The sequence below is a fragment of the Somniosus microcephalus genome, chromosome 3 (genome assembly GCF_052327205.1).
Source record: "Somniosus microcephalus isolate GS21.2 chromosome 3, FLI_Smic_1.0, whole genome shotgun sequence".
NCBI lineage: Eukaryota > Metazoa > Chordata > Chondrichthyes > Squaliformes > Somniosidae > Somniosus > Somniosus microcephalus.
In genome coordinates, this window is record NC_140989.1 from 225,838,207 (window position 1) to 225,854,742 (window position 16,536).

The 16,536-nt window shown below is 56.4% G+C and overlaps 1 protein-coding gene across 3 annotated transcripts in view; it reads left to right on the forward strand.

The window, feature by feature from the left end:
* The window catches only part of LOC147121742 (von Willebrand factor A domain-containing protein 5A-like), a 273,727-nt gene that overhangs the window by 17,586 nt on the left and 239,605 nt on the right, over window positions 1-16,536 (forward strand). For all 3 annotated transcript variants that reach the window (XM_085982208.1, XM_085982206.1, XM_085982207.1), the window contains exons 6-11: window positions 628-742; window positions 6,236-6,405; window positions 7,579-7,667; window positions 8,463-8,607; window positions 9,252-9,331; window positions 12,234-12,348. In XM_085982208.1, the coding sequence (XP_085838334.1) occupies window positions 628-742; window positions 6,236-6,405; window positions 7,579-7,667; window positions 8,463-8,607; window positions 9,252-9,331; window positions 12,234-12,348 (714 nt within the window). The remainder of the gene's footprint in view (window positions 1-627; window positions 743-6,235; window positions 6,406-7,578; window positions 7,668-8,462; window positions 8,608-9,251; window positions 9,332-12,233; window positions 12,349-16,536) is intronic.

Here is a 16,536-nt window from a genome sequence, read left to right on the forward strand (position 1 = left end):
TGTACACTGACTGGTGTCTCAGTCCCTCTCCCTCAGGGAGATATCTGTACACCGACTGGTGTCTCTCAGTCCTCTCTCCCTCAGGGAGACATCTGTACACTGACTGGTGTCACTCAGTCCCCTCTCTCTCAGGGAGATATCTGTACACTGACTGGTGTCTCTCAGTCCCTCTCCCTCAGGGAGATATCTGTACACTGGCTGGTGTCTCTCAGTCCCCTCTCCCTCAGGGAGATATCTGTACACTGACTGGTGTCTCTCAGCCCCTCTCCCTCAGGGAGATATCTGTACACTGACTGGTGTCTCTCAGTCCCTCTCCCTCAGAGAGATATCTGTACACTGACTGGTGTCTCTCAGTCTCTCTCCCTCAGGGAGATATCTGTACACTGACTGGTGTCTCTCAGTCCCTCTCCCTCAGGGAGATATCTGTACACTGACTGGTGTCTGTCAGTCCCTCTCCCTCAGGAAGATATCTGTACACTGACTGGTGTTTCTCAGTCCCTCACCCTCAGGGAGATATCTGTACACTGACTGGTGTCGCTCAGTCCCTCTCCCTCAGGGAGATATCTGTACACTGACTGGTGTCTCTCATTCTGTGTCTGATTACCGGTTTCTGATCCTCACCCCCAGCTGTCTCTGACGGATGGACACAAGTTTGATAAGGATGTTGAGCTGCTGATCTACTACAAAAATGTTCACAAACCGAGCGCCATCTTCGAGGCCGGAGTGGAGTCTGCGGCACCAGGTAAATGGGTGATGGTTTGCCCGATGGGCACACTGGACGGAGGGAGGCAGAATGGGCGGGTGTGGGGGCTGCTTGGGGTGGTGGTAAGCTGGATGGAGCGGCTGGGTCAGGGACAGTTTGGTTTAGGGGTGGGCTGGAGGGAGAGGCTGGGTTAGGGACAAGTTAGGGGTGGGCTAGGGACAAGTTGAGTTAGGGGTGGGCTGGAGGGAGAGGCTGGGTTAGGGACAGGTTGTGTTAGGGGTGAGCTGGAGGGAGAGGCTGGGTCAGGGACAGGTTGGGTTAGGGGTGGGCTGGAGGGAGAGGCTGGGTTAGGGACAGGTTGGGTTCGGGGTGGGCTGGAGGGAGAGGCTGGGCCAGGGACAGGTTGTGTTAGGGGTGAGCTGGAGGGAGAGGCTGGGTCAGGGACAGGTTGTGTTAGGGGTGAGCTGGAGGGAGAGGCTGGGTCAGGGACAGGTTGTGTTAGGGGTGAGCTGGAGGGAGAGGCTGGGTCAGGGACAGGTTGTGTTAGGGGTGAGCTGGAGGGAGAGGCTGGGTCAGGGACAGGTTGGGTTAGGGGTGGGCTGGAGGGAGAGGCTGGGTCAGGGACAGGTTGGGTTAGGGGTGAGCTGGAGGGAGAGGCTGGGTCAGGGACAGGTTGGGTTAGGGGTGAGCTGGAGGGAGAGGCTGGGTCAGGGACAGGTTGGGTTAGGGGTGAGCTGGAGGGAGAGGCTGGGTCAGGGACAGGTTGTGTTAGGGGTGAGCTGGAGGGAGAGGCTGGGTCAGGGACAGGTTGGGTTAGGGGTGGGTTGGAGGGAGAGGCTGGGTCAGGGACAGGTTGTGTTAGGGGTGGGCTGGAGGGAGAGGCTGGGTCAGGGACAGGTTGGGTTAGGGGTGGGCTGGAGGGAGAGGCTGGGTCAGGGACAGGTTGGGTTAGGGGTGAGCTGGAGGGAGAGGCTGGGTCAGTGACAGGTTGTGTTAGGGCTGGGCTGGAGGGAGAGGCTGGGTCAGGGACAGGTTGGGTTAGGGGTGAGCTGGAGGGAGAGGCTGGGTCAGGGACAGGTTGGGTTAGGGGTGGGTTGGAGGGAGAGGCTGGGTCAGGGACAGGTTGTGTTAGGGGTGAGCTGGAGGGAGAGGCTGGGTCGGGGACAGGTTGGGTTAAGGCTGGGCTGGAGGGAGAGGCTGGGTCAGGGACAGGTTGGGTTAGGGGTGGGTTGGAGGGAGAGGCTGGGTCAGGGACAGGTTGGGTTAAGGCTGGGCTGGAGGGAGAGGCTGGGTTAGGGACAGGTTGGGTTAGGGGTGGGCTGGATGGAGAGGCTGGGTCAGGGATAGGTTGGGTTAGGGCTGGGCTGGAGGGAGAGGCTGGGTCAGGGACAGGTTGGGTTAGGGGTGAGCTGGAGGGAGAGGCTGGGTCAGGGACAGGTTGTGTTAGGGGTGAGCTGGAGAGAGAGGCTGGGTCAGGGACAGGTTGGGTTAGGGGTGGGCTGGAGGGAGAGGCTGGGTCAGGGACAGGTTGGGTTAGGGGTGAGCTGGAGGGAGAGGCTGGGTCAAGGACAGGTTGTGTTAGGGGTGAGCTGGAGGGAGAGGCTGGGTCAGGGACAGGTTGGGTTAGGGCTGGGCTGGAGGGAGAGGCTGGGTCAGGGACAGGTTGTGTTAGGGGTGGGCTGGAGAGAGAGGCTGGGTCAGGGACAGGTTGGGTTAGGGCTGGGCTGGAGGGAGAGGCTGGGTCAGGGACAGGTTGGGTTAGGGGTGGGCTGGAGGGAGAGGCTGGGTCAGGGACAGGTTGGGTTAGGGGTGAGCTGGAGGGAGAGGCTGGGTCAGGGACAGGTTGGGTTAGGGCTGGGCTGGAGGGAGAGGCTGGGTCAGGGACAGGTTGGGTTAGGGGTGGGCTGGAGGGAGAGGCTGGGTCAGGGACAGGTTGGGTTAGGGGTGGGCTGGAGGGAGAGGCTGGGTCAGGGACAGGTTGGGTTAGGGGTGGGCTGGAGGGAGAGGCTGGGTCAGGGACAGGTTGGGTTAGGGGTGAGCTGGAGGGAGAGGCTGGGTCAGGGACAGGTTGTGTTGGGGTGAGCTAGAGGGAGAGGCTGGGTCAGGGACAGGTTGGGTTAGGGGTGAGCTGGAGGGCGAGGCTGGGTCAGGGACAGGTTGGGTTAGGGGTGAGCTGGAGGGAGAGGCTGGGTCAGGGACAGGTTGAGTTAGGGGTGGGCTGGCGGGAGAGGCTGGGTCAGGGACATGTTGAGTTAGGGGTGAGCTGGAGGGCGAGGCTGGGTCAGGGACAGGTTGGGTTAGGGGTGGGTTGGAGGGAGAGGCTGGGTCAGGGACAGGTTGGGTTAGGGGTGGGCTGGAGGGAGAGGCTGGGTCAGGGACAGGTTGGGTTAGGGGTGAGCTGGAGGGAGAGGCTGGGTCAGGGACAGGTTGGGTTCGGGGTGGGCTGGAAGGAGAGGCTGGGTCAGGGACAGGTTGGGTTAGGGGTGGGCTGGAGAGAGAGGCTGGGTCAGGGACAGGTTGGGTTAGGGGTGGGCTGGAGGGAGAGGCTGGGTCAGGGACAGGTTGGGTTAGGGGTGAGCTGGAGGGAGAGGCTGGGTCAGGGACAGGTTGGGTTAGGGGTGGGCTGGAGGGAGAGGCTGGGTCAGGGACAGGTTGGGTTAGGGGTGAGCTGGAGGGAGAGGCTGGGTCACGGCAGGTTGTGTTAGGGGTGAGCTGGAGGGAGAGGCTGGGTCAGGGACAGGTTGTGTTAGGGGTGGGCTGGAGGGAGAGGCTGGGTCAGGGACAGGTTGGGTTAGGGGTGGGCTGGAGAGAGAGGCTGGGTCAGGGACAGGTTGGGTTAGGGGTGAGCTGGAGAGAGAGGCTGGGTCAGGGACAGGTTGGGTTAGGGGTGAGCTGGAGAGAGAGGCTGGGTCAGGGATAGGTTGGGTTAGGGCTGGGCTGGAGGGAGAGGCTGGGTCAGGGACAGGTTGGGTTAGGGGTGAGCTGGAGAGAGAGGCTGGGTCAGGGACAGGTTGGGTTAGGGGTGAGCTGGAGAGAGAGGCTGGGTCAGGGATAGGTTGGGTTAGGGCTGGGCTGGAGGGAGAGGCTGGGTCAGGGACAGGTTGGGTTAGGGGTGAGCTGGAGGGAGAGGCTGGGTCAGGGACAGGTTGTGTTAGGGGTGAGCTGGATGGAGAGGCTGGGTCAGGGACAGGTTGGGTTAGGGCTGGGCTGGAGAGAGAGGCTGGGTCAGGGACAGGTTGGGTTAGGGGTGGGCTGGAGAGAGAGGCTGGGTCAGGGACAGGTTGGGTTAGGGGTGAGCTGGAGAGAGAGGCTGGGTCAGGGATAGGTTGGGTTAGGGCTGGGCTGGAGGGAGAGGCTGGGTCAGGGACAGGTTGGGTTAGGGGTGGGCTGGAGAGAGAGGCTGGGTCAGGGACAGGTTGGGTTAGGGGTGGGCTGGAGAGAGAGGCTGGGTCAGGGACAGGTTGGGCTAGGGGTGGGCTGGAGAGAGAGGCTGGGTTAGGGACAGGTTGGGTTAGGGGTGAGCTGGAGAGAGAGGCTGGGTCAGGGACAGGTTGTGTTAGGGGTGAGCTGGAGGGAGAGGCTGGGTCAGGGACAGGTTGGGTTAGGGGTGAGCTGGAGGGAGAGGCTGGGTCAGGGACAGGTTGTGTTAGGGCTGGGCTGGAGAGAGAGGCTGGGTGAGGGACAGGTTGGGTTAGGGGTGGGCTGGAGGGAGAGGCTGGGTCAGGGACAGGTTGGGTTAGGGCTGGGCTGGAGGGAGAGGTTGGGTCAGGGACAGGTTGTGTTAGGGGTGAGCTGGAGGGAGAGGCTGGGTCAGGGACAGGTTGGGTTAGGGGTGGGCTGGAGGGCGAGGCTGGGTCAGGGACAGGTTGGGTTAGGGGTGGGCTGGAGGGAGAGGCTGGGTCAGGGACAGGTTGGGTTAGGGGTGGGCTGGAGGGAGAGGCTGGGTCAGGGACAGGTTGGGTTAGGGGTGGGCTGGAGGGAGAGGCTGGGTCAGGGACAGGTTGGGTTAGGGCTGGGCTGGAGGGAGAGGTTGGGTCAGGGACAGGTTGTGTTACGGGTGGGCTGGAGGGAGAGGCTGGGTCAGGGACAGGTTGGGTTAGGGGTGAGCTGGAGGGAGAGGCTGGGTCAGGGACTGGTTGGGTTAGGGGTGAGCTGGAGGTAGAGGCTGGGTCAGGGACAGGTTGGGTTAGGGGTGAGCTGGAGGGAGAGGCTGGGTCAGGGACAGGTTGTGTTAGGGGTGAGCTGGAGGGAGAGGCTGGGTCAGGGACAGGTTGGGTTAGGGGTGAGCTGGAGGGAGAGGCTGGGTCAGGGACAGGTTGGGTTAGGGGTGAGCTGGAGAGAGAGGCTGGGTCAGGGACAGGTTGGGTTAGGGGTGAGCTGGAGGGCGAGGCTGGGTCAGGGACAGGTTGTGTTAGGGGTGAGCTGGAGAGAGAGGCTGGGTCAGGGACAGGTTGGGTTAGGGCTGGGCTGGAGGGAGAGGCTGGGTCAGGGACAGGTTGGGTTAGGGGTGGGCTGGAGGGAGAGTCTGGGTCAGGGACAGGTTGGGTTAGGGGTGGGCTGGAGGGAGAGGCTGGGTCAGGGACAGGTTGGGTTAGGGGTGGGCTGGAGGGAGAGGCTGGGTCAGGGACAGGTTGGGTTAGGGGTGGGCTGGAGGGAGAGGCTGGGTCAGGGACAGGTTGGGTTAGGGGTGGGCTGGAGGGAGAGGCTGGGTCAGGGACAGGTTGGGTTAGGGGTGAGCTGGAGGGAGAGGCTGGGTCAGGGACAGGTTGTGTTAGGGGTGGGCTGGAGGGAGAGGCTGGGTCAGGGACAGGTTGGGTTAGGGGTGGGCTGGAGGGAGAGGCTGGGTCAGGGACAGGTTGGGTTAGGGGTTGGCTGGATGGAGAGGCTCGGTCAGGGACAGGTTGTGTTAGGGGTGGGCTGGAGGGAGAGGCTGGTTCAGGGACAGGTTGGGTTAGGGGTGGGCTGGAGGGAGAGGCTGGGTCAGGGACAGGTTAGGGGTGAGCTGGAGGGAGAGGCTGGGTCAGGGACAGGTTGGGTTAGCGGTGAGCTGGAGGGAGAGGCTGGGTCAGGGACAGGTTGTGTTAGGGGTGAGCTGGAGGGAGAGGCTGGGTCAGGGACAGGTGGGGTTAGGGGTGGGCTGGAGGGAGAGGCTGGGTCAGGGACAGGTTAGGGGTGGGCTGGAGGGAGAGGCTGGGTCAGGGACAGGTTGGGTTAGGGGTGGGCTGGAGGGAGACGTTGAGTTAGCGACAGGTTGGGTTGGGGTGGGCTGGAGTAGGTGTAGGAATGTCTGGGTTAGCGGCGGGTTTGGTTAAGGCTGGTCTGGAGGGAAGAATGGGTTATGAGCAGGTTAGGTTGGTGTGGGCCGAGTTATGGGATGAGTTGGGGTAGAGATAGGGTGGAGGGACAAGCTGGGTTATGGATGGGCTTGAGTAATGGCCTGGGTTAGGGGTCATGCTGGGGTTGGGTGGGCTGGAGAGAGGGAGCGCGCATTTTGATGATCTCCGATTCTGCTCCTGTTTTGTCTTTATTCAGGGACCCTGATGGGGGACCCCACGGTCATGGTCAACTTCTATCCCAGTTTTCCTGAGAAATCCTCCCAGGTTGCGTCCGGGGAGTTCATCTTCCTCGTGGATCGTTCCGGAAGCATGGATTGCGCAATGTCCAACGACTTTGATGGGCCCAGTCGTATCCAAAGCGCGAAGGTAACCTGGGGAGAGGTGGGGGCATAATCTGGGGAGGGGTAATTGTGACAGCCTGAAGCAACATTGTGAGAAATTGGCAGAGGAGTTGACTGGGAAATTAGATTTTTACCCCAGATGGGAATTGACATCGCTAGACTCTGATGGTTTAAGATATGGCGGCAGGCATAGGTGACACCAATGGCCGAGTGGCTCCATAACCGAGTGCCCTGAGTACGTGCGAGAGTGTTCCTACGGTGGTGTGCTTCCATCGGCATGGACTGTAGACGGCAAATGGCCACACTGGGAAAGCACAGCCAGGAGTCTCCTGTGACCGGTGTGCAGACCAGAGCGCCAATGTAGTGCCCCTCCAACCAGAACATTTGGAAGATATGTGCAGTTGCTGTTCATCTAGCAGGGTAAGGATTACTGACTGTGTAACTGCACAGAGTCACTGTTCATTCAGCAGGGTAAGGATTACTGACTGTGTAACTGTACAGAGTCACTGTTCATTCAGCAGGGTAAGGATCACTGACTGTGTAACTGCACAGAGTCACTGTTCATTCAGCAGGGTAAGGATTACTGACTGTAACTGTACAGAGTCACTGTTCATTCAGCAGGGTAAGGATCACTGATTGTGTAACTGCACAGAGTCACTGTTCATTCAGCAGGGAAAGGATTACTGACTGTAACTGTACAGAGTCACTGTTTATTCAGCAGGGTAAGGATCACTGACTGTGTAACTGCACAGAGTCACTGTTCATTCAGCAGGGTAAGGATTACTGACTGTAACTGTACAGAGTCCCTGTTCATTCAGCAGGGTAAGGATTACTGACTGTGTAACTGCACAGAGTCACTGTTCATTCAGCAGGGTAAGGATTACTGACTGTAACTGTACAGAGTCCCTGTTCATTCAGCAGGGTAAGGGTCGCTCACTGTGTAACTGTACAGAGTCACTGATCATTCAGCAGGGTAAGGGTTACTGACTGTGTAACTGTACAGAGTCACTGTTCATTCAGCAGGGTAAGGATCACTGACTGTGTAACCAATGTGTCTGTGTGTGCCCCTGGCCTGAGTCACAGCCTGGGGGTGAAACAATGGGTAATGGGGGGACCCCCCGGAAGAGTGGGAAGTTAGGAACATTAGAGCTGGAAGCTGAAGCTGATGCCGAGACTAACCGGGAGTTTGTTCCGACAGGACACGCTGCTCCTGCTCCTGAAGAGCCTGCCCATGGGATGCTTCTTCAACATTTACGGATTCGGAAGCGAATTTGACTCCTTCTTCCCGTAAGTGGGAATTTTCGTCGTGTGATGGAAGCCAGGATGGGCGCCAAAGGAGAAGTTAACACAGGACGAGAGGTCGCCTCCACGGAGCACGTCCAGACACTGACCTTTCACCCTCTGGGACCTGGGTCAAATCCAGCCCCAGACAGAGGGGCGTGAAGGTCTCGTTTCTCTCTGAAGCGGGAATGGGTGGGGCAGTGGGTCAGACACTGACCTTTCACCCTCTGGGACCTGGGGTCAAATCCAGCCCCAGACAGAGGGGCGTGAAGGTCTCGTTTCTCTCTCTCTGAAGCGGGAATGGGTGGGGCAGTGGGTCAGACACTGACCTTTCACCCTCTGGGACCTGGGTCAAATCCAGCCCCAGACAGAGGGGCGTGAAGGTCTCGTTTCTCTCTTTGAAGGGGGATTGGGTGGGGCAGTGGGTCAGACACTGACCTTTCACCCTCTGGGACCTGGGTCAAATCCAGCCCCAGACAGAGGGGCATGAAGGTCTCGTTTCTCTCTCTCTTTGAAGGGGGATTGGGTGGGGCAGTGGGTCAGACACTGACCTTTCCTGACAGAGTGTAAAGTGCTCATCGACACCGGGGAATCCCCAAGTCCTTCGACTGAGGGAGGGGGTCAGGCAGGAGGAAGGATTTGTCGGGGCGGTGGATGGCGGGAGGGCCTGGTAAGCCAGGCTGACAAAATCTGAACCGTATCGTCCCGGTTACACCACGTCGAGTGGCCCCATGTGTCACCGCCCGCTCCAAACCTCTAACGCATGCTTTCTCTCTCTTTCTCTCCCTCTCTCTCGTGCAGTGAGAGCGTCGAGTACAGTCAGGAGTCGATGCAGAGTGCGCTGGAGAAACTGAAAGGCATTGAGGCAGACATGGGCGGGACCGAGATCCTCCAGCCCCTCACCGCCATTTACAACAAGCCCTGTAAACCAGGGCACCCGCGGCAGGTAATGGCTCTGAATGGCCAGTGCGGGGAGATTCACCGAGAAGTTTGTTCATTTGAAAAGTGCCAAGCCCTGGCCACAGAGCCGGAGGGACAACCTCAGAGTGACGCAGGAAGGGAGTGGCTCCATGCTCACTCTTGTTTGAGTAAAGGTCGAGTCTGGGTCCCTTTGTTACGACGCTGCCTCGTGCGACCTCTCCGTGTCAGCTGTGGCTTGGTCGAGTAACGTGTGTGTGTGTGTGTGTGTGTGTGTGCGAGCGTGTGTGCGAGCGAGAGCGTGTGTGCGAGCGCATGTGTGAGCGTGAGTACGTGTGAGCATGAGTGTGTGCGAGCGCATGTGCGAGTCTGTATGTGTGCAAGCGTGCGAACGTGTGTGCGAGCGAGTGTGTGTGTGTCTGTACGCATGCTTTGGGTGAGGGCAGTACGGTGTTCAGCGGTGATGCCATCCACAGTCTAATACTGTGCTGCCGCCCTCTGTCTGGGGGCGGGGGTGGGGTGACTGACGACCATGGAGCTGGACTCCACGAATGGGCAACACCTTCAGAAAAGCGGTGGAGAAAGTTCGAGTGAGTAAAGGGCGAAGCGAGTGGATATTTCTCGGGTCCCTGCCCACCACTCCCCCCAGTAACTCTTCCTCTGCTCTCCCAGCTCTTTGTTTTCACAGACGGCGAGGTGTCGAACACGAAAATGGTCCTCGCCGAGGTTCAAAAGAACGCCCCCAGTCACAGGTAACAGGAGCCGGTGTGGGGCAGCGCTCTGTCCCGGTGGACCTCTCCTCCCTGCCCCCTTGCCCCCTGACCACTGCTTCCCCCCCCGACCTCTCCTTCCCTCCCCCCCACCTCTCCTCCACCCCCCCGCCTTCCGACCTCAACTAACATCAAAATGCAGATGATCTGGTCGGAGCAGGCTATTTTAGATCTGGTAATGTGTAATGAGACAGGATTCATTAATGATCTCCTAGTAAAGGATCCCCTCGGAAAGAGTGATCATAGCATGGTAGAATTTCAAATTCAGTTTGAGGGCGAGAAACTTGGGTCTGAAACTAGTGTCCTAAACTTAAATAAAGGCAATTACAAGGGTATGAGGACAGAGTTGGCTAAAGTGGACTGGGAAAATAGATTATAGGGTAAGATGGTAGATCAGCAGTGGCAGACATTTAAGGAGATATTTCATAAATCTCAGCAAAGGTATATTCCAGTGAGAAAGAAAGGCTCTATGAGAAGGATGCACCACCCATGGCTAACTAAGGAAGTTAAGGATGGTATCAAATTGAAAGAAAAGGCATACAATGTTGTGAAGATTAGTGGTGGGCCAGAGGATTGGGGAATTTTTAGAAACCAGCAAAGGATGACTAAAAAAATTATAAAGAGGGAGAAGATAGAGTATGAGAGTAAAGTAGCAAATAATATATCAGACTGTAAAAGCTTCTACAGGTGTATAAAAAGGAAGAGAGTAGCTAAAGTAAACGTTGGTCCCTTAGAGGATGAGACTGGGGAATTAATAATGGGGAATAGAGAAATGGCAGAGACTCTGAACAAATATTTTGGCTCAGTCTTCACGGTAGAAGACACTAAAAACACCCCAATAATAATAGATAATCAAGGGGCTATAGGGAGGGAGGAACTTAAAACAATCTATCACTAGAAAAAAAGTACAAGGCAAACTAATGGAGCTAAAGGTCGACAAGTCTGCTGGACCTGATGGCCTGCATCCTAGGGTCTTAAAAGAAGTGGCTGCAGAGATAGTGGATGCGTTGGTTGTAATCTACCAAAATTCCCTGAATTCGGAGAAGTCCCAGCAGATTGGAAAACCTCAAATGGAACACCACTATTCAAGAAAGGAGGGAGACAGAAAGCAGGAAACTATCGGCCAGTCAGTCTAACATCTGTCATTGGGAAAATGCTGGAATCCATTATTAAGGAAGTAGTAGCAGGACATTTAGAGAATCATAAGACAATCAAGCAGAGTCAACATGGTTTTATGAAAGGGAAATCGTGTTTGACAAATTTGCTAGAGTTCTTTGAGGATGTAACAAATAGGGTGGATAAAGGGGAACCAGTGGATGTGGTGTATTTGGATTTCCAGAAGACAATCGATAAGGTTACTGCACAAGATAAAAGCACACGGGGTTGGGGGTAATATTTTGGCATGGATAGAGGATTGGCTAACTAACAGAAAACAGAGAGTCGGGATAAATGGGTCATTTTCCAGTTGGCAACCAGTAACTAGTGGGGTGTCACAGGGATCAGTGCTGGGCCTCAACTATTTACAATCTATATTAATGACTTGGATGAAGGGACCGAGTGTACTGAAGCCAAGTTTGCTGATGATTCAAAGATAGGTGGGAAAGCAAGTTGTGAGGAGGACACAGAGTCTGCAGAGGGATACAGACAGGTTAAGTGAGTGGGCGAGAATTTGTCAGATGGAGTGTAATGTGGGAAAATGTGAGGTTATCCACTTTGGAAGGAAGAATGAAAAAGCAAATGATTATTTAAATGGAGTGAGACTACAAAATGCTGCGGTACAGAGGGATCTGGGGGTCCTCGTACATGAAACACAAAGTGAGCATGCAGGTCCAGCAAGTAATTAGGAAGGCTAATGGAATGTTGGCCTTTATTGCAAGGGGGATGGAGTATAAAAGTAGGGAAGTCCTGTTACAACTGTACAGGGCGTTGGTGAGACCACACCTGGAGTACTGCGTACAGTTTTGGTCACTTTATTTAAGGAAGGATATACTTACATTGGAGGCAGTGCAGAGAAGGTTCATTAGGTTGATTCCGGAGATGAAGGGGTTGTTTTATGAGGAAAGGTTGAGCATGTTGGGCCTTTACTCATTGGAGTTTAGAAGAATGAGAGGTGATCTTATTGAAACATATAAGATTCTGAGGGGGTTTGACAGGGTGGACGCTGAGAGGATGTTTCCCCTCGTGGGGGTATCTAGAACTAGGGGGCATAGTTTCAGAATAAGGGGTCGTCCATTTAAGACGGAGATGAGGAGGAATTTCTTCTCTCTGAGGGTTGTGAATCTTTGGAATTCTCGACCCCAGAGAGCTGTGGAGGCGGAGTCAGTGAATATATTCAAGGCGGAGATTGACAGACATTTGAACTACAGGAGAGTCGAGGGGTTTGGGGAGAGAGCGGGAAAGTGGTGTTGAGGCCAAGATTGGATCAGCCATGATCTTATTGAATGGCGGAGCAGGCTCGAGGGGCCGATAGGCCTACTCCTGCTCCTGTTTCTTATGTTCTTATGTTATCACATTGCTGTTTATGGGATCTTGCTGTGCGCAATTTGTTGCCGCATTTACTACATTATAATAGTGACTACACTTAAAAAAAAGAGTAGTTCATTGGCTGTAAAGTTCATTGGGACGTGCTGAGGTGGTGAAAGGCACTTTGTAAATTCAAGATCTTTCTTTATTTCCATTTTCAAAAAAAGTGCTAAGAGGAAAGAGCAATGGAGGGGATCAATCCCAGCATGCACTGCAGTAGTGAAACTCCTCTATTAAAACAATTGAACCGTAGAAGATTCCAACATAAAGAGACCATTTGGCCCATCGAGTGCCCTAGCCTCCGCTCACAGTCCCAGCCGTTATCCTCTAACTAACCAAACACTTTCCTCCTGTTCTCCAGGTGCTTTTCTTTCGGGATCGGTCAGGGGGCCTCCACAGCGCTCATCAAAGGCATCGCCATGGCCGCCTCGGGGAGCTATGAGTTCATCACCGAGAAGGAGAGGATGCAGGCAAAGGTATTGAGACCTAGAGTCATAGGCCTAGAAATTCAGTTGTTAGCGCCAGCCGCTAGCGCTTTAAGAGGGCGAGAAGTGGGGCGCAAAGCGGCTAGCGCCCGGGCGCGGCGCGATCTGCGCCTCTCGCGAACTTGAGTCAAGAACTAGCGGCGGCGCAAAACCGCAGCGCCCGCTCAGCTGCGCGCGCAGATCCTGATGTCATTTCATGGTGCAACACCCTTGGTGCGCCCCGAACCGGAACTTCAGTGGCGCCCCCCTTCTTTGCGCCTGGCGCTCCCAGCGACTGGTTGAGTGGAACGGTTCCCAGTCGCTGTGGGGCTGGGGGGGCGCGATTTAAAGGGGACTCTTCCTGCATTCTTTGTGGCAGCCATTTTGTTCCACTCCTGTGTGAGAGAGAGAGATTTGGAGAGAGACAAAGGGAGAGAGCTTTCTGTTTTGACTCAGCGCTCGCACAAGTACTTCTGGCTTCAGGCCAGAGCTTTGCAGTTGGATTTATTTCTCAGTGCCATAGCCTTGAGTGGCCACATATACTGGGGGCTGCAATGGGTGGAAACGTTGGGTTTCTGCATTGCATTGAAAGGGCTCAGAGACGCCGAGAGAGAGTGCCAATCATGGCCAGACGGAGAAGGGCCAACAGGCGTCGGCACAGGAGGCCTTACCCTCCCAGGGTATACCGCCAGCACTTCTCCTACCTCAACATGTCTGAGGAGCAGTGCATTCAGAGGCTTTGATTCAGAAGGGAGGTGGTCACTGAGATCTGCCACCTGCTTCAGAGAGATCTGCAGCCTCAGCTGAGGAGCAGGACGTCTCTGTCGGTGGCGGTGAAGGTGACAGTGGCTCTCAACTTCTATGCCACCGGCTCCTTCCAATCCGCTACTGGGGACATTGCCAATATCTCCCAGTTCACGGTACATTGCTGCATCCGCCAGGTCACGAATGCCCTCTTCAGAAGGAGACGTCAGTACATTGCCTTCCCCATGACCCCGGACAAGCAGCAAGAGCGTGCAATGGGATTTGCAAGAATCGCGGGCTTCCCCATGGTCCAGGGCGCCATTGACTGCACGCATGTGGCTTTGCGGGCGCCTCTAGAGAATGCCGAGGATTACCGCAACCGGAAGGGCTACCATTCGCTAAACGTGCAGTTGGTTTGTGACCACAGGCAGCTCATACTAGCTGTGAATGCCCGCTTTCCAGGCAGCAGCCACGACGCCTTCATCCTGCGCCAGACTTCTGTGGCAGACATTTTCGAAGCCCTGGCTCACCCAGAAGGCTGGCTTCTCGGGGACAAGGGCTATCCTTTGTGCACCTGGCTGATGACCCCACTCCGTGTGCCCACCACCCCTGCTGAAGAACGATACAATGACAGCCATCAAGCGACCAGGAACATCATTGAGCACACAATCGGCGTGCTGAAGCAACGGTTCCGCTGTCTGGACCATTCCGGGGGAGCCCTACAGTACTCGCCTGAGCAAGTCTCCCATTTCATTGTAGTGTGCTGCATGCTGCACAACCTGGCTATCCTCAGGACTCAGCCACTGCCAGCAGGCATTGGAGGACCACCAGAGGAGGAGGAGGAGGAGGAGGAGGAGGAGCACCAAGACGGGAGGGAGGCACAAAGTGCAAGGGCCGTCCGTCAGCAGCTTATTGCAAGTCGGTTCTAGGCCCCCTCTCAGGGAATGGCTTGTGCCATTGAAAGAACATGAATGGAGCCGCTCCGCAAACCCTGAGGCGGTCAAGGCAACAAATAGTTCAAAGTGCAAACATGGACAATCTGAATAAAGACAATTCTTTATTTAACAAACTCTGTGCCCTTCCCGCATGACAAACAAATACAGAGAAACCCCCCAAAAAACAGTCAGACACATAACTGGCTCTCACAACCTGGAGAAAATGAACAAAACAGTGAAACAAAAATGACCATGATCCTCGGCCTTCATAAAAAACAAACACAACATTCTCGGCCTTCATAAAAAACTAACACAACATCCTCGGCCTTCATAAAAAAGTAACACAACATTCTCGGACTTCATAAAAAACTCAACATTTTGCCACACCTCCTACTTTTTGGCCTGTGAGGGTGATCTGCCTTGCTTGCGCGATTGGCCCCTTCCCGCCCTGCAGCTCCTCCTCAATGGGACCCCAGTGGCTGCAGCAAGGCTGGGGGAAGGCTGCTGAGGGTCAGATAGTGAGTCGGCAGATGCCCTTGGGGGACGGCCTGGACCAGCTCTGGGCCTGGAGGGGCCGGCTGCTGACTGCTCCAACTCTGCTTGGGCGGCAGCAGCCTGTCCTACGGGTGGTGGCAGCTGCAGTGGAGGAGTGACAGGAATGCTGCCAACCTGACAGAGCACAGGCACTCCCTGGTTGGCTGAGACACTGGCACTCGCACGGGCCAGCACTGCAGCATGCGCAGCAATCTGCTGAAGCAGAGACTGCTGGGCTGCTGCGGCGCGGCGAGGGCCCCGGCGATTCCTGGCCGATCCAGCGAGGGTGGCAGCAGTTAGTGCCCGTGTGGCCCTGATCTGTGTCTGCATCAGACCAACCAGTGAATGCATGGCACGACTAAGCACTTGGCTGGAAGCCGCATGTGATGCAGCGACGTCCTGCTGACTCCTGGCCTGTGATGCAGCGACCTCCTGCTGACTCCTGGCCTGTGATGCAGCGACCTCCTGCAGACTCCTGGCCTGTGCTGCCCTGAAGTCCTGCAGACTCCTGGCCTGTGATGCAGCGACCTCCTGCAGACTCCTGGCCTGTGCTGCCCTGAAGTCCTGCAGACTCCTGGCCTGTGCTGCCCCGAAGTCCTGCTGACTCCTGGTCTGTGCTGCCCCGAATTCCTGCACACTCCTTGCCAGTGACTCTATGCAGTCAGGCATCCTTGCCACTGCAGCCATGAGCTCAATGTGCCTGCGCTCAGCCTGGGCGCCCATTTCACCAAGGAGCCGCACCTCCTCCGCGCTCACTGTAGCAGGACTGGAGGCCGCACTCACCCTCTGGGGAGAAGCTTGCCGCCGAACTTCCCTACCCCTCCTGCGTTGCTGCAGCCCGCTGGGCCCCGGAGCTTCACCGTCATCAGACCCTTCCCCCCCTGCTCCCCTCCAGGGAAGACGTGTCCCCATCATGGCCATGGGCTGCCTCGGCTGAGGGTGGCACTGATGGTCCGGCTTTCTCTTCCTCCTCCTCGCCTTCCGATTCACTCACTGTGCCAGCTTGAGGGCCCGCCTCCTCACCTGGCGATTCAGCATCTGAAAGCAGGGAGGCACAAGAGTTGCTTTAGAGTGAGGACAGGGCGGCAGTGAGGGAGGCATGAGTGCTGCAATGCACTGCATTGGTTCGAGAGTGGCAAAGGATGCTGCTGTGAGGCACAAGTGGAAAGAGAGAGGTCAAAAAGGTGATGACCTTACCATTGCTGTCCAGAACGGGGTCGGCATCTCCAGTGGCAACGGTGCCAATCAGCCAGCCTCCCATAATCCGCTCCACTCACTGCTCCAGGTCGCTGAGGTCTTTAAGTTCAGGACGGCCTCCCCCGGTTCGAACCTGCTGCCTGCGATTCTGGGCCAGCTTGCCCTGCAAGAGAAAGGACGGGCTCTGAGTACAGTGTCAAGCCCTCATCTTGCCTGCACTGCCTCCCATGGTGGAATAGCCCTGACAGTGTCAAGCTCTGATCTTGCCTGCACTGCCTTCCATGGTGGAATAGCCCTGACAGTGTCAAGCCCTGATCTTGCCTGCACTGCCTCCCATGGTGGAATAGCCCTGACAGTGTCAAGCCCTAATCTTGCCTGCACTGCCTCCCATGGTGGAATAGCCCTGACAGTGTCAAGCCCTCATCTTGCCTGCACTGCCTCCCATGGTGGAATAGCCCTGACAGTGTCAAGCCCTCATCTTGCCTGCACTGCCTCCCATGGTGGAATAGCCCTGACAGTGTCAAGCTCTCATCTTGCCTGCACTGCCTCCCATGGTGGAATAGCCCTGACAGTGTCAAGCCCTCATCTTGCCTGCACTGCCTCCCATGGTGGAATAGCCCTGACAGTGTCAAGCCCTCATCTTGCCTGCACTGCCTCCCATGGTGGAATAGCCCTGACAGTGTCAAGCCCTCATCTTGCCTGCACTGCCTCCCATGGTGGAATAGCCCTGACAGTGTCAAGCCCTCATCTTGCCTGCACTGCCTCCCATGGTGGAAAAGCCCTGACAGTG